The 18,444-nt window shown below is 40.2% G+C and overlaps 1 protein-coding gene across 3 annotated transcripts in view; it reads right to left on the bottom strand.

The window, feature by feature from the left end:
* LOC138761309 (transmembrane protein 132C) overlaps positions 1 to 18,444 on the bottom strand; it is a 988,143-nt gene that overhangs the window by 155,414 nt on the left and 814,285 nt on the right. For all 3 annotated transcript variants that reach the window (XM_069933208.1, XM_069933210.1, XM_069933209.1), the window contains exon 6: positions 17,487 to 17,760. In XM_069933208.1, the coding sequence (XP_069789309.1) occupies positions 17,487 to 17,760 (274 nt within the window). The remainder of the gene's footprint in view (positions 1 to 17,486; positions 17,761 to 18,444) is intronic.

The following is an 18,444-nucleotide window of genomic DNA, read 5'->3' as shown; positions in this document are numbered from 1 at the left end:
GCAAAACATTTTTAGGTCAATAGACAATAGGAGCTGGAGTAGGCCCTTCGACCCGTCGAGCCAGCACCGCCATTTTACAGATCATGGCTGATCACATAATGCTGATCACTGTCAGCATTATTATGTGAATAAACATGCTAAATTCAATAAGAGTTAATTTAATCTTTCTCTAACTTCTTATGTGATACAGTAAAGCTTAAAGTTTTCTATTGTAATCCCTTTTTGTTCACAGAGCAAACCTTTTGAAAACATTTTTTTGACCAGTGCAGTCCACCATTAATTCTCATATCTGCCCTAAATTACACTGCTTCCAGTACCTTAAATTATTAGCCACTGCTAAAGCTAGTCTTAAGAAAGCAATTTGAAATGAATCTAATTTTAATTCCAGACTCAGTGTTTTAATATAACCCAATGAAAACATCTTAGGGTCACGTGAAATTTTAAATTTAAATATAGCCTCCAAACATTCCTTAATTTTATTCCAAAAAGGTCTCTCATAACCAAACCAAACATAAAAAGGAAGTTATGACATCTAAAACATAAATCAGAAGAGATAAATATTTTTTTTAATTTCTCCGGAGTCAAATAGGTTGAAATAAAATATAACCTGATTCCTGCACTCCCTACCTGCCTGGCAGAATTGAGGATTGTTGGAGGCTGTAGGTTAATCTGGTGCTGTCTGCTCCCCCTACCCAACTGCTCAAAGTATAACTGATAATACTTGGATTAAAAACAAAATGGCGGCTCTTCCAGAGCTGCCGTAATGACAGTGCTGCTACTGTTGTGCACCCACGGAAAGCGGTGAGTGGAGTCACAGTACTCCTGCGGGGTCCAACAGTCCAGTCTGGCTGCCAATAGCTCCATAAAGGCTTTAAGTGGCCTGTTAAAGGAGCCGATGGTAGCTTTATTTAAAATCCTGCGACCCAAGATGGCTGTGTCTGTAATAGGCAGCAGTCATGAGGGGTTCCAGACTCCAGGGAAGAGGAAGACTGGCGCAAGGCACCACAAAACAGGGAGACCAATCCCCAACGGAGAAGGAGATGCAGAGGAGACCACCCACTGGACGGTGACCATGGTGGCTGAAGGACTCACACAGGTGGTGGGCTGTTGGTGACTCGAAGTGAGGAACCCATGCAGGCTGTGGGCTGCTGGAGCCTGCGGTCTAGGGACTCATACCAGACTATGGACTGCTGGGGACTGGCTCAAAACTGGCTGAAGGGGTACCAGGTATCAGAACCAGGATACAAAGGTTCAGATCTGGAGCTTGGGTTGCTGATGGGTTGGACTGGACTCTGTGTGGCTGCGGAAGCACTGGGGTGAATCCACCGACACTCAGTGACTCTGGGGGATTCTTTTTTTGCTTCTCTTTCTCTGACTGTAAGAGGTGCTTCATGCAATTTCTGCTGATGGCAAATCTCCCTGCCTTACAGCAGACAAAAGCAATTTTGTGTAATATGACACTCATTTTTATTACATGACAATAAATTGAATCTTGAATCTTGGATACTCACATATTCCTGCTGTAACAAGATTTCATATTTCAGCCAAACACTCAGAGAGACTTTATATGTCGGGATTAGTAATCCTCTATGGAGAGAGAATGCCAATACTTTCTGTCGGAGCCAAAAATGCACTGTTGTGGCTGATGGTTTGGCTGCAGGTGGTGGTGGCATGCTGGGGTCCAGAGATTGCGCATGCTCCATCACTGCCAGTGCACTTGCACTAATTTACTGCAGATGGTTGGCGCATGTATGTGGGTTTCCTGCGGTCGATTTTAGTTAGCCTGTGCTGACTGGTATGGCAGGGCAGAGAGTGGGTGAGTAGGGGTCCAATATTTTCCGGTGACCTTTAGCAAGATTATTACCGTTACAAAGTTAGGAAGGATGCAGCCACGTATGATCAAGACGTTTTTCAGTTCTTTTTTCTTTAATATTTTTTATTGGTTTTACACAAATAAACATGTATGTACAAAACATTTACGGAATGCACAATAAAAGTGACAGATTACATAGCTCAGCAAAATATAAAGGCACATAGAGCGCATCCATAATGCAAAAGCACATCTAACAATTTTATCAGGCATAGCCCTGACTCTAAACCCCATCCCCGTACCAATGTTGCATGGCTAAAAAAGGAATGTACTTTGTTCCTGGAGTAAAATGGCAAAGTACTGAAATTCAGGATTTATATTATACCTGGTGGTTGTGGAAATAACTCAGGAATGGTCCCCATAACATTTGAAACCTTATATTTGAGTTAATAAATTTTTTTCTAAATTTAAGCAGAACATTATGTCCCTGAGCATTGGTGAGTAGGGGCAGGATCCTTCCATCAAAGCAGTATGGCACGTCTGGCCAAAAGAAAGGCAAAAGTCAGAGAATGACAATTAATTGGAGTTAAAAGAGCATCATCCTCTCTAGTTGTACCAAAAAGAACAACCAAAGGATTAGACTGTACATTTAAATTAAGGAATAGCATAAAGTTTGTAACACATCCCTTCAGTATCTTTCAAAGCCAGGAAATATCCAGAACATATGGATTAAAGAAGCCTCATCTCTCTTACATTTATCACAAGAATTTATATCTGAATAGATACGAGATAATTTAACTTTGGACATGCACAACTTGAACAACTTTAAATTGTAACCAACAATGATGGGCACATAAGGATGGGATGTTAACCAACTTAAAAATTGAATCCCAAACCTTGTCTGATAGTGAAAGGCTTTAATCCTGTTCCCAGGCAGTTTTAATTTTAACTAAAGGGGCCATATCTCAAACCAATCCACTTATCAAAGATAATGGATATTGAACTTTTGCAAGAAAGTTGTAATTAACAATGACATCAGCGATGTGCTCATCATGTACCCCAGAGAAATCAGGTTTCTGAGATGAAGAAAATGCCTGATTTGCAAATATCTGATAAATGAGTATTTGGTAAATTGAACTTTTCGGAAAGCCATTCAAATGATGCAAAACTGTTATCAATAAAAAATCTTTGACACTTCCAATACCCAATCTGTGCCATTCACGAAAAGCTAAATCATCGAAAGATGATGATTGGATAGAATAGGACTTGAGAGAGAAAAACCGTGAAGTCCAAAATGTTTGCTGAACTGCACCCACACTCTCACAGTGTGTCTGACAACAGGATCGTCAATTGATTTATTGAAAGAGAAAGGAAGTGAAGATCCAAGAAGTGATGAAATATAAATGTTTTTAGCAGAATTTAGCTCCATTCCTATCTGTACTGGATGGTCCACTCAGTTAAGAAAATGTAACCAAAACATAAGGTTACGTATGTTGACCACCCAATAATAAAATCTGAAATTAGATAGCGCCATTCCTCTGTTCCTTTTAGATGTTTTAAGATAGACTTTATTTAGACGAGGGCGGTTACACTTCCATATATAAGACAATATAGTCAAATCAGGTAGATCAAAAAATGATTTGGGGATCAAAATTGGTATAGATTGAAAAAGATATTAAAAAAAATAATTTAAGATATTCATTTTGATAGAATTAATGTGACCAACCAGAGACATAGACAGGGGCATCCATTGTGTTATGAACTGTTTCGTGTGCTTTAATAAAGTAAGGACATGTTCTTAAAAAATATACTTATGATTCTTTGTAACTGTAATACCAAGATAAGTAAATAGACTTCTCACAATCTTAAAAGGAAGATGAGTGTACACCAATACAGCTGCATTCAAGGGGAGGTTCACTTTTATTCAGGTTTAACCTATATCCTGAAAACTGACTAAATTGGCAAATTAACGACAGCATGGGAGGAGAGGAGGTGTCGGAGTTTGATATGAAAAGCAGGAGATTATCTGCATAAAATGAAACTTTATGTTCAATTCCCTTTCTTCAAATCCCTGAAATATCTTCATTATCACTGATGGCTCTATGGCCAAATCAAAAAGTAATGGACGTAGAGGAAACCCTTGAAGGGTTCCCTGTTGGAAATTGAATGGTTGTGACTGTTGAGAATTGAAGTTGTAGGACATGAATATAGTACTTTAATCCATGTAATAAAACAAGGTCCCAAATTGAATTTTTCTAAGATCGCTAATTAATACATCCACTCCACCCAATCAAACGCTTTCTCTGCATGTAAAAATAAAATACATGCAGGAATCATACTGGAAGGTAAGTTCAAAATATTTAATAAGTGACATATTAAAATATTCTCCAATCTATAGACCAAAACTTCAGCCAAAATTTTAACGTCAACATTTAATAAAGAAATTGGCCTGTAGGAGGACCCGTCCATTGGACCTTTACCTTTCTTTACTATGAGAGATCTACTGTACACACTTCATTAAATGATACTCTGCTTAAACAAATCAAATAACAGAACCTAATTAAGGTGAAAGCAATTGAGAAAATTAGTTAAAAAAAAACTCCACAGAATGCAATGAAGAAATAGCAGCAGCTATTTCCTCTTGTGATATAGGCTCTGAATTACCTAGATGATCTCCCTACTATATTGTGCCGAGTGTGAATTTCTACTTGGTGACTGAAACTGATTGACTATTATTACCTTTAAGATTTCTAGCACTTGCTATATAGTGTTAGATGAGGACTGGATGGCTTTCTTTGCTTTGGTAGCATTTTAGGGGTTATTAAACCCACTTGGGTTGTAGTCATGTAAGTATTTTTCTTTTAATCAAAATTCATTAATCTATTAATTTTTTTTCATAATTCTAATTTATTATATATGTTTCAGAACTGTATGAGAAATATGAAAAAAGTAAATATATCTGTAGTCTTAACAATGCATCATTTGGAAGTGCTGAGTACATGAGAATGGAGCTTGAGATAACATGTCCAGCAGGAAGATTAGTTTGGGTGGAAAATTATTGTTTTGAATGTTGATATTGCTTGATGTTAATATTTTTAGAAGCTGTCTGGCTTTAGGGTTGATGAGAAGGGGGTGGAAAGATGGGGAATTGTTTTCTCAAGGTTGTTATAGCTTCAGGAGCCAGTACAATTTGATCTTGTACAGTTTATTTTTAATTCATTATTAGTTTAAAGTTTTTGCTTCAAAGCTGACACATCGAGTTTGGATATTATTTGTCCTAATCAACTTACATTATTAATAAAAATATGAATAATTTTATTAATTTATGTAGTTGGAATGTGAAAGGCTTGAACCATCCAGTGAAGAGAAGGAAAGCATTTTCACATATTAAAGCAACTTAAAGTCACAATTATGTTTTAATAAGAAATGCATATTCATAGTTGTGATAATTCTCACCTCATGACAAGGTGGCGTGGACAGCATTTTCATTCTTCCTTTCAGGATAAAGGTAGTGGTGGTCAATTTTTATTAATCAAAATATTGTGTTTGATCATCAGTGTTGTATCAGATACAAATGGTCAATCATTGTTTCAGGGAACTTGTATAATAAAATGGCAGTGTTTGATTAAGTTTATCCCCCTAATGTAGATGATGTGGGTTTTAAAAAATGTTTTTTCTCTTCCCTACCAGACTTGAGTTTATACACTCTGGTGTTTGGTGGGGATTTTATTTGTTGATTAGACCCTGCTTTGAATCATTCATCTCCTAACCCTGCCAGAATGAGTAAATCTGCCTCATTAATTCAATCTTTCTGTTATTTTTGTTGTCTGGCATTTCTTTTATCCAAATAGGAGAGAGTATTCTTTCTTTCCACACATTCAACACAATTTTTCACAGATTGATTACTTTCTTATTGATAATCAACTGATCCCACTGACTTGCTTCTGATACCCCTGTTGTATCATCTATGACCCATCCAGGGCTCCCTCAGATAAAAATATTCTGGCGTTTCAATTCGACTTTACTATAATGACTTTGTGACATATATGGAGGAGCAGAAAACATTTTATTTTAATACAAATAGTATGCTAGAAACCTCCAGTTTGATTGTTTGGGATGCTTTTAAAGGGTTTCTCAGAGGGAAAATTATTTTTTATACCATGAATATCAAAAGGAAGGCCATTAAAGAAAGATTACAATTAGTTAATCAAATAAAACAAACAGACCAACAATACACTCAAGTTAAAAATTCTGAATTGCATAAAAAGTGAGTTGAACTTCAAACTAAACGTGATCTCTTTTCAACAAAGGGTAGAAGTTAATTTTATATTTATGGTGACAAATCTGATTTTTTTGCTAATCCATTGAGAGGTTTTGAAGCTAAGCGGCAAATTACAAAGATTTGAAAGGAGGATTGTAACATCACCTCAGATCACTCTGAGATAAATGATTCATTCAGGAAATTTTATTCCCAACTTTATACTTATGAATTCACAAATGATAGCAGTTCGATGAAGAGTTTCCTTGATTGCTTAAATATTCCTATGCTTTCTTCGGATAACCAAATAAGGTTATGATTCCATTTGTGTTCATTAATAAACTGTTTAAAACTCATCTGGACTTTGCTATGAATTTGTTCTAACACATCACAGTTAAGAATCTACTTAGCCTCCAAGTGGCTTTTTATAGAAAGTAGTCACTACATTTTAGTCAACAGAAAATATGTGGCAATTCTAGTCAACAGAAAGTAGCCACACCTACAACTGAACTGCAAAAACACCTTGAATCTTGGAGTATTGAATTGCATGGACATTGTTGGAACATTTGGAGGGGAAACAGTCCTACCATCCATCTTTGGTTTGGAGCAATACTGAAAGCAATATGGCAGCCATGATGGATTGCTGACAGCAATCCACCTCCATTGGTCTGCTCATCAGTCACAGAGGGGTCCAGGGCTTCTAATCCTAGAGCAGAATGTCCTATGTTCCTGGTGTTAAAGTTAAAATTGCAGTTACACAAAAAAATATTAGTTAAATGTGAGCTACTGTTGTTTTAAAAAAGGGAGATGGAATGATAGTGAACATGGTTGCATGGCCACACACAATGCCTTACTCTTTGATTAGACTTGGCTGCCATCAGGAGGCTGACACACAGTACGTTAGACCTGTCATGGAGGCCTGAAGGCTCATGGCCTGCCTCATGCTGTTCATATCAACTTTAATGTAAATACCCTTTTCATTCATCCATATGTCACCTAAGAACTCATACACAAATACAAGATGAGAAAGGTAGGGCTCTGATATTTTCTGCTGACTGTTAACAAGATTATTACTATTATAAACATTCACAAGATCGTTAATGTTATCAAGTTAGTAAGGACATTACCACATAGAATTGACGTTACCAAGTTATGAATCCTTTTGTGTTCATTAATAAACTGTTTAAAACACATCTGGACTTTACAATGAATTTATTCTAATGCGTCACAGCTAAGAACTTACTTAGCCTCCGAGTGGCTTTTTACGAATAGTAGTTGCTACACTTTCCTTTCCCTGAAGTGAACCACTTCAAAAAGCTATACACAGTCCCAATTACCTGGAAGTCCCAAGTTTGAATTTTGATTTGGAACAAGCTCAATCATAGCTCCAAAAATCAATTGCCATATATTCTATTATCATACAAAAATAATCATAATTCAATCACTGTTACCTACCCACACTTCTCCGAGAGTGAGTGTTTAAGTTAGACACACAAGACAAAGGTACAGAACCAAGCCACTAGGCCCATCGAGTCTGTTCCGTAAAACTACACTAAACTACTCTACACTAGTTCCAATTTCCGGCCTTTTCCCCATATCCCTTGATGCCCTCACTAATGAGATACTTGCCTATTTCTTGTTTCAATACTCCCAGTGATCTGGCTTCCACTGTTGTGTGCGGCAGTGAGTTCCACAGATCCACGACCCTCCGGCTAAAGAAGTTCTTCCTAATCTCTGTTTTATTTGGATAACCTCTAATTTTCAGACTATGACCCCTTCTCCTCGATTCACCCACCCAAGGAAACATCTTACCCGCATCCACCCTATCTAAACCTTTCAAGATACGAAAAGCCTCTATGAGATCTCCTCTCATTCTCTTATACTCCAATGAATAAAACCCAAGAGCTGCCAAATGTTCCTCGTATTTTAGCCCTTGTATCCCGGGAATCATCCTAGTAAATCTCCTCTGCACCCTCTCCAACAACATCACATCCTTTCTAAGATAGGGGGCCCAAAACTGCACACGGTACTCCAAATGAGGCCTCACCAGTGCCCCATAGAGCCTCATCAACACCTCTTTACACTATTCCTCATGAAATAAATGCCAACATGACATTCGCTTTCTTCACTGCCAATTTCACCTGGTTATTAACTTTCAGGTTTCCTTGCACGAGGACACCCAGGTCCCTTTGCACATTCGAGGTCTGAATTTTCACCCCATCCAAATAGTATTCTGCCTGTTTGTTTCCACTACCAAAGTGTACGGCTGTACATTTCTCTATATTAAATCTCATCTGCCATAATTTTGCCCAGTCTCCTAACCTGTCTATTCTTCTGCAATTTTACCGTTTCTACTACACTTCCTACTCCGCCACCTATCTTGGTGTCATCCGCAAATTTAGCCACAAAACCATTTATACCACAATCCAAATCATTAATATAAATTGTAAACAGCAGCGGCCCCAATACCGATCCCTGTAGAACACCATTAGTTACAGGCAGCCATCCAGAACGAGAACCCTTAATTTCAACCCTTCGCTTCCTGCCTATCAGCCACTTCTCTATCCAGTTTAATAACCTCCCTGTAATTCCATGGGCCCTCATCTTATTTAGCAGCCTAAGATGCGGAACCTTATCAAAAGCCTTTTGAAAATCTAAATAGATAACATCCACAGCCTCTCTTTTGTCTATCCTACCTGAGATTTCTTCTAAAAACTCTAATAGGTTGGTCAGGCAGGATCTACCCTTTAAAAAAACCATGCTGACTTGGACCTATCCTATCATGCATCTCTAGGTATTTCATCACCTCATCCTTGAGGATCGACTCTAATATCTTCCCGACCACTGACGTCAGACTAATCGGCCTATAGTTTCCTTTTTCCTGTCTCCCACCTTTCTTAAACAACTGAACCACATTTGCGACCTTCTAATCCTCTGGAATCTCTCCAGAATCTATCGATTTCTGGAAGATCATCGACAATGGATCTATAATCTCCAAAGACACGTGCTTAAAAAACCATTGGTGCACCTCATCTGGCCCGGGAAATTTATCAATCTTTAATCCATTTAGTTTGCCTAGCACAATTTCTCTCATAACCCTAACTGAATCTAACTCTACTCCCTGCAGCCTCTGACTGTCTGGGATATTACTAACGGTGAAGACAGGTGTAAAATATTTATTAAGTTCCTCTGATATCTCTTGATAACCCATTACAATTTCCCCAGCATCATTTTCTATTGGTCCTATGTCAATACGTGTCTCTCTGTTATTTCTTATATATTTGAAAAATCTCTTAGTATTGTTTTTAATATTGTTAGCTAATCTCCTTTCATAGCTCTTCTTTTCTTTCCGAATAACAGTTTTTGTCTCTTTCTGTAATTGTCAAAAGGAATCACAGTCCACTGATTTCCCAATAATTTTAGCTTCCTTGTATGCTATCTCTTTTGCTTTTATCTTAGCCTTCATCTCTTTTGTTAGCCACAATGGACACATCTTTCCTTGGACAAATTTATTTTTCCTTGGAATATATCTATCCTGCATGCCTTTTATTACTTGCAAAAATATCTTCCAGTCCTGCTCTGATCCTCCAATTAGTTTGCTTTCCCAGTTTACTTGAGCCAGTTCCTTTCTCATAAGTTAAGGAATGTTAGTCTCAGTACAGCTGCTATTCCAGTTGGGATTGTGTCGACATTACCCGGCCAGGATGTTTATGGGTCTGCTCATGAGGGAGATCTGTGCTGTTTCCAGAGAGTGGAAGAGTCCCACTCTCTAAAGATTTAATCCAAGTCAGGATAATTTTCACAATCCTCAAATCATCCAGAATTCAGGTTGTGGGAGACCGACTCTAATTCTGCACTGGTCCCAGAGGCATACAGCTCAGGAGTAGACAATGGAAAATTTAATGGATGCACCCCTTGGCTTTTCATTAGTTATAAAATACAGTTTTATAACGTTGCCCTCTACCATGAGAAAAGGAGCAGATCATTTACACTTCTCTATAATGCAAAACCGAACGCGTGTGAAACGCTAGAGTCATTAGGGGGTACACGAGGTGCGGACTGCATTAGGCGACACTAAAATGACTGTCTATAAAAATATTTGTGCAGTGTTTCAGCAGAAATTTATTATTTTTTGAAATAAAAATATTCCTGTTGGCATAGGTGGCATAGTGGTTAGTGCCATGCCTTTACAGCACTAGTGATCTGGACAAGACTGGGGTTTCAAATCCCACACTGTCTGTAAGGACCCTCTCCGTTCTCCCCCTGGTCTTCATGGGTTTTCTCCAGGGGCTCTGGTTTCCTCCCATCATTCAAAGTGTACTGGGGGTGTAGGTTAATGGGGTGTAAATTAGGCGGCACGGATTCGTTGGCCGAAATGGCCTGTCACCATGCTAAATTTAAAATATAAAATAATTGCTTATAGCAACAAAAACATTTTTCGCAAGAGCAGCTTGCCTAAATCTCGATGCCAATTTACTTATTGAACCTTCTAATGTGTACGATCAGAGCTGTCATTATTACCCATTTACAGAGACACTTCGAATCACGTGGTTTTGTCTGCCTGCGCTACAAGCACACGCTGTTGTTTTTGTTGCTGCTGGTGTTTTTATAGTCGCTGCTATTGTCAAATTTTCTGGTGTTTTAGCTGAAATATTGCAGTAGTTAGTATTTGTGAACGTATATCAATAACATTTTTGAGAATGAAATAGTAATTAAAAGAAAAGAAGGAGCAACATCAAAAAAGGTTTCCAGTCATTTGTAATTCAATGTAGAAAGATTCTACAAAACAATTTTGTCATGAATAGTCATGTAATCTAAGGCATATTCCATTTAAGAAATTTACAACTGTATTTATCACATATTATTCTATATTTTTACAACTATATTTTTTTCAAATATTGCTAATATGTCTTTTTTTTGTTGTGCAAGGATATTCTATCATGCCACATGGAGTGCATAAATCAATATCAAAGAGGCCAAGCGGATGAAACTTATAAAGAACTACGGTATTTCCGATCTACCACGGGACAGTCAAGGCTTTCTGATGTTGCGATATTATCAATAATTGATTTCGATGAAGCGATTCACAAGTTTGCAGCTTTGAAGGTAGGAAAGGAACGTTCTGAATTAGTCAAGATGTTCACTAAGTTCTGAAATGCTCAAGTATTTGTTCTTGTTTATTTTTATGGTATTACATTATGAGTATATTTCCAAATGCATTTGGCTAGAAGTTCTACATTATTTGGGCCATTACTGATTATGGAAACCTAATCCATTAATGTATCTCATGTAACAATAAAGTTTAATGTTAAAATCAACATAATTTTGATGTAGCCCTTATTTTGAATTCTATTGTTTTCTTACTGAATTTTCATTTTAATCATATGAAACTATGTAAATACATTTAGGCTGTGCATGTGACATCATAATTTAAAGGTGTAATTTTAATTTTGCTAGTTGTTTATCTCACTACTAGTGTTTATGACCTTCAGTGAAAGATGGGGATTACGATTTACGAGTAACATTGGGGTACAAAAGCATTACCAAGGATTCTGTATGATCTGGTACTGGAGAAGGTCCACAATTGGGGGAGGGGGGGTGACTCTATGAGTTACCGCACTGAGTGACACCAACCGCAGTGACGCAACTGATATGAAGTTAATTCTGATAGAAGTATCATCCTGGTTATTTGGTTATTTCATACCCAGATTAACTGGCTTTTGCTATATATATATATATATATATTATACACACACGTCGAAGTACTTGAGATGGCAGAGGTCGACAGCATCGAGTCCACGCTGCTGAAGATCCAGCTGCGCTGGATGGGTCACGTCTCCAGAATGGAGGACCATCGCCTTCCCAAGATCGTGTTATATGGCGAGCTCTCCACTGGCCACCGTGACAGAGGTGCACCAAAGAAAAGGTACAAGGACTGCCTAAAGAAATCTCTTGGTGCCTGCCACATTGACCACCGCCAGTGGGCTGATAACGCCTCAAACCGTGCATCTTGGCGCTTCACAGTTTGGCGGGCAGCAACCTCCTTTGAAGAAGACCGCAGAGCCTACCTCACTGACAAAAGGCAAAGGAGGAAAAACCCAACACCCAACCCCAACCCACCAATTTTCCCCTGCAACCGCTGCAATCGTGTCTGCCTGTCCCGCATCGGACTTGTCAGCCACAAACGAGCCTGCAGCTGACGTGGACTTTTTACCCCCTCCATAAATCTTCGTCCGCGAAGCCAAGCCAAAGACACACACAGGTACACAATCCTTTATCTGGAACCCTTGGGGGACAGTGTGTTCCGAATTTCGGATTTTTCCGGATCTCAGAACAAAAGCCTGCTGCCCCAGATTTAAACCCACCTGAATTGTGCTGCCGTATCCACTCCCATCCAATCTCGCTGGCTTCTCTCTCCCCCTCGCCCACCCAAGTCGTGCTGCTGTCTGTCCCCCCCGCCTGCTCAAGTCGTGCTGCCATCTCTCTCTCCTTCCTCTCCCTGCCCTCCTGAGTCTCGGTGGCGTCCCTCCCTCTCTCGCCCACCCGAGTCGTGCTGCTGTCTGTCCCCCCCGCCTGCTCAAGTCGAGCTGCCATCTCTCTCCTTCCTCTCCCTGCCCTCCTGAGTCTCGCTGGCGTCCCTCCCTCTCTCGCCCACCCGAGTCGTGCTGCTGTCTCTCCCCCTCCGCCCGCCTCGGTCGCGCTGCCATCTCTCTCCCGCCTGAGTTGCACTGCCAAATCTCTCCCTCCTTGCCCACCCGAGTTGCGCTGCCGTCTCTCTCTCTCTCTCTCTCTCTCTCTCTCTCCCTTTGTTGTACCAGCTCCCGGAAAAAATGCTGGTTTTTGGAGCTTTCCAGAATTTAGATGTCTGGATAAAGGATTGTGTATCTGTATATATATGGGCCTTGATGAGCAAAGAATTACTTTCGACCAAAGTTAATTCTGAGCTTGGAAAATGACTAGACAGCATCAGGTAGATCACACTGTGCTACACTCTATTGAGGCTACTGTTGTTGGTCTTGGGAAATGCAGAGGGGGCAGTGGTTAGGGGATGGATACTTCACATTTTCTCTGGTGGTGACAGGAATTGAAGCCATTGGAAAAAATTCCATTTCAAATGGATCCATTCATTGTGGTCAGCATGTCTGAAAAGATACACCCAGTACAAATAACATTCTCACAAACACTTGTGTGAATAGTAACCTGGGAATAAATAATTACTTTGAAATTAATTTGCTGCCAGTTATGTTAAAGATGCTATAAAATCGTGTCAAGTGCTCTAAATGGAATAGGTTTCAAATGCACAGTACAACATACTTTATTGCCAAGGATGAAGTTCCAGGCAAACATTTCTTCATTTCCATAGCATTAGTATTTTGGGCACACCATTAATGATTAATTTTGCATAACTCTCAATATCACACTTTTCCTCGATATACGATCTTTCTTGAAAAAGCATGAATAACGAATAACAATTTAATTACATTTCCATCATAAATGCACAGTAGGCAAATGAGTCAGAGGACATTTAATTACTGAATATAAGATAAGTGGATGCTTATTGTTCACTGATACATTATTTATCATGAGACTTGTTCTCCATCTTAAAAACATTTACAAGCTTCAATGTGACCTGTTCTATAACTGTTGCAATGTATACTTTGGAACTGTCACTAATAGTTCAAATAAAATTCCTTAAGGAGCTTTGTTGAGACAATTCAATAGAATAATGCCTATGGCCTTGGCATTTATTCTCAATCCCTCAGGAACTGACACGATGCATTTCGTGCAGCACACAGACTGACATAAACCTATTTCCCTTGCAGAATGGACCCATTAATATCAAACTGGTAATTAAAAACCTCACTTTGAAATGTCAAGTTTCTCTGGTGTGGTGTGTTGAACAATTTTTCTGAGGTCTTGGCCAATGCACCTGACAGATATATGACAAGGTAAGCCCAGACCCAAATTCCCTCTTGGTCTGAGAGCAGACAAAGTAATATTGTGTGGAAATGTCATTCAATGTCACTTGTTTTAATCCTGAAGGACAGAAGAGCTCCTGTGACCAGTGATTCTCAATGCCGAAGATACATGTCATAAATCATCCTTAATGCTGCCCTACAGGGTAGCTTTCAGATAAATGCTCAGACTTGATGATTCAGCTCAACATCGATAAGTTATTATAGCATTAGTTTTTTTGTCCATCTTAGTAAGAACAATAGGGCTTACATTGCTTGACACAGAAAAAAATTGAATTTAGGGTGATAAAGAGATACAGCTTGGAAGTAGGTCTCTCAGCCCACACAGAGTGCACTGATGTCAACCACCCCGAGATTCTTATTCTACATGAATCCAGTTTTTAAATCTCCCCACACTTCTCATTATATCCGCCCAGATTCCACCACTCACCTACGCGTTAGGCCTAAGTAACCTATTAACCCCCCCCCCCACCGACATTCAAGATATTGGAGGAAGCTGGAGCACCCAGCGGAAAGCACTCTGATGCCTTTGCTCTGTCGCACTGAGATGCTGTACGAATGCAAGGGAACTGAATCACCATAAAACCAAATGGAATAATTTTTTTTTCTACTTTGACTGGAAAAGTGAAAAGGATATCTTATTATTTATTTAGTGAAGGGGTTATTATTATGTAGTGATTTTTCTTCAGAGTTATTATGTTAGTGCTTCACTAAGTGTGAAGCAGGCCAGTTTGTTCCCGGCCTTCTGGCAATATTGACTGACAGCAAGTCTTAAGGAGGATGAGACAGGCTAACTGCCGAAGTTAATTATTCAATCATCCTGTCACTGGAGCAAGGATCTAACTTCCAGTTGGACGTTTCCAATGGTCATCAGTCACATTGCAAGTACGTTTCCCTTTGAAACCCTAGAATGTATTTTACAATGTAATCAACAAATCTTCGTGAATATTACTCAGACACCATCAACTACTGTGTTTGGAGGAATTCTCATCTCGTGGGATAGAACTGCGTTTATAAATCAACATCCTGATTCTTTGCGGTATTTTAAATTAGAATGATGCAGGCCTGAGCTATAGAACCTAAATAATTTAACAGTGGTAAACAAAAATTCTTCACTGATTACTGAATCAACACAAGAGAAAGGTAAAAGAAATGTAAAAATCCAGTAGGGAGAATTCTGCATATCCCCCTTATGCCAAGGCAGTGAAAAGAGAGATTTCTCATGACAATAAATTTAACATGTGGATGGTGACAAAAATATGGAATACATTATTCTTGAGTGGTTCATAATCCTATTGTAGGAAATTATGATGCTAAATTAGAATTTCAATCTTTTGAACACTTCAGTAATTGCTGTGCTGTCCATCAAGAATAGGTTCCCCTTCCGACCAACATGCCCAAGCAATAGATTAAAGCCTGTGACACACGATAGGCTGCAGACACTGTGATTGTTGTTAACACACTGAAATACTGGAGGAACTGAGTTGGTCTTTTCGGCATCTGCAGGAGACAAATACATTTTGCTGACATTTCAGGCCTGAGCCCTTCTTCAAGAAGGCAGAAGCAGGATATATCAGAAAGTTTTAGAATTCAAAAAATGGGGTAGGAATCCAGACCAACAAAAGGTGTTAATTGGGTATGATAAGGGAGTAGATAGAATTTATCATGTCTCTGTGAAAGGAGACAGGGAATGGAGAGACAATGGGGGAAGCAAGGGGGTGGGGTTAATAAAAGCTAGAGAAGTCGATATTAATGTCAACCAGTTGGAGGGGCCCAGATGGAAGATGAGGTGATGTTCCTCCAATTTACAGGCAGTCTCAGTCTGGCAGTGCATGACACCATGAACAGACATTTCAGCAAGGAAATGGGATGCAGAATTGAAATGGGTGGGTCACTGGGAGATCTACACTATTGCGGCAGACAGAGCCGAGGTGCTCCACAAAATGATCTCCCAGTCTGCATCCAGTCTATGATGTAGCGGAGACCTCAGTGGGATCACCAAATCCTGTAGATGGCCCCCTGCAGATTCACAAGTGAAAAGTTGCTTCAATTGGAAAGACTCTTTAGGGCCCCGAATGGTGCTGAGGGAGGAGGTGTGGGCGCAAGTGGACCATCTCCTGCGGTCACAAGGTTAGGTCCCAAGGGGATGAATGATGGGGAGGGAGGAATGGACAATGGAACCATGGAGGGAGCAGCCCCTGCAGAAGGTGAAAAGGGGAGGAGAGGGGAAAATGTGTCTAGTGGTGGGATCACATCGTAGATGGTGTAAGTGGCGGAGAAGGATGTGTTGGATGTGTTGGATGCAGAGGCTGGTGGGGTGGTAGATGAGAACATGGGAAATCCTGTCCTTGTTATGTGTGGGTGTGGAGGGGTCAGGGGAGATGCGTGGGTAATGGAGGATATGCAGGTGAGTGCTAAGTTGATGGTGGTAGAGGGAAAGTCATGTTGTTTGAAGAAGGAGGGCATCTCTGATGATCCGGCATGGAAGGCCTCATCCTGGGTTCAAATGCAACGGAGACGGAGGAATTGAGAGAATGGAATGGATCCTTACAGGGGACAGGGTGGGAACAGGTGTAGTTGAGGTCGCTGTGGGAGTTGGTGGGTTTATAAAAGATATCTGTCGAGAGTTTGTCTCCTGAGATGGAGACAGATCGAGGAAAGGGAGAAGAGTTGTTAGAGATGGACCAAGTGAACTTGAAGTCGAGGTGGAAGTCAGCTGCAAAGTAGATGAAGTCATAAGACAGTGGTCAATGAGGAAGCATTGAGGGGCCCTGCCAGTGTAGGCTTGTAGCATGGATTGCTCCAAATAGCCAACAAAAAGGCAGACATAGCTGGGGCCCAGCTATGTGCAATAACTCAGTTAAAATGTGTGCTGCTCTGTGTCAAAAGGCATTTTTGTTTGCGAACTCATCCACTGAAGGGCATTAATGATAACAGGACACAAAATAAAGTGGGCCTCTAAAAGCCCTCTGGATCAATTTATCACACAATTTATGTAGAAGCAGAAGTACAAGAATCTGGTGGAGATAATATCACTAAGATTATACAAACATTGCATCCATTGCATTCATTTAGCAGCTTGTACTCCAAAGTGTATAGGATGGAATATTGTAGAGCCTTTCTGTCAAACAAATTTATATTTAATGCATATGAAATAAATTGCACTTACAAATAAAACTTTTACAAAGTTACGGTAACCAAATTGCTTTATCAATCAATGATTACCTAATTATTATTCTCTGAATGTTGTTACTTTTTAAAAGAATAAAACTTCTTCGAAGCCAGTCAAACACAAAGTGAAATGTTTTGAATATATTTCTGCATGTTCAGAGACAGCCTGAACTTTCCTGATAATAAACTGACAGTGAATTAGAAGAAACAAATGGCAGGGGGCAGCCAGCCTCAGCGCCACACTCAGCCGTCTGCTCCAGTTAGTACGTACCTGAATCGTGGCCATTCCAAGTTCCTGCCCGCTGAGGACTCTCCCGCCCTCAAGTCTTGCGACTCGTGGGTTATCCATTTTCAGAAAGTCGGTTATCAGATCTGTGATATCAGCCTGCCAGTCATTCCCTAACATGTAGGCCAACTGACCACCTGGGTCCAAGGTTTCTGCTACGAACTGTGTGAGAACCCTCACCGTGGCACGTTGGTACTGAAGGGTGCACCCTCTCCCTTTCTTCTCATCATCCTCCTCATCATCGCTATCTCGTGTGGGCCTGTGGAAAAAAAATCAACACTTTTTGCTTCCTGTCTTGAAGGAGCACAATGTGCAGCCATGTAAATTTTAATAGGAGCAGTAAATAAAGGGCAATAGGGAAGGTGGGGAAGGTTCTCCTTGATAGTAATCTGATGAGCATCATATCTAAAAAATTAACATTCTATCAGTGCAATTCACAAATATTTCATTGAATACGAAGTGAAAACACTGAATGCAATTGAATGCTTGCTAATAGTTCCAGGTGTATTGTGTGGTGCAGAAGGTGTGCAGCGTTGGAGAGTTCCCTGAAATGTTTCTATGAACAATCACTGCAGAATGTTCAGAAACAGAATGGAACAAACTTCCTCTGAGTTGCGTCCCATTTTAAGCTCAGCATAACATTCAGTACAGGTACACGATCCTTTATCCGGAACCCGTGTGTTCCGAATTTCGGATTTTTCCATATTTTGGATAGCCCACCCAAATTGTGCTGCTGTATCCACCCCCACCCTCTTCCAGTCGCCCGGCCGTCTCCCCCAACCGCTGGTCCCTCGGCAGCCCGACCGTCTCTCCTAAGCGCCGGTCCCTCAGCCGCCTCCCCCAAGTGCTGGTCCCGCCGCCCGGCTGCCTCCCCCAAGTGCCGGTCCCTCGGCCGCCTCCCCCAAGCGCCGGCTCCCCGGCCTCCTCTCTCCCCACTTACTGG

This window comes from Narcine bancroftii, chromosome 4 (assembly GCF_036971445.1).
Source record: "Narcine bancroftii isolate sNarBan1 chromosome 4, sNarBan1.hap1, whole genome shotgun sequence".
NCBI classification, from domain to species: Eukaryota; Metazoa; Chordata; class Chondrichthyes; order Torpediniformes; family Narcinidae; genus Narcine; species Narcine bancroftii.
The sequence above is the reverse complement of the archived record's forward strand: the minus strand, read 5'-3'. Positions and strand labels throughout refer to the sequence as shown.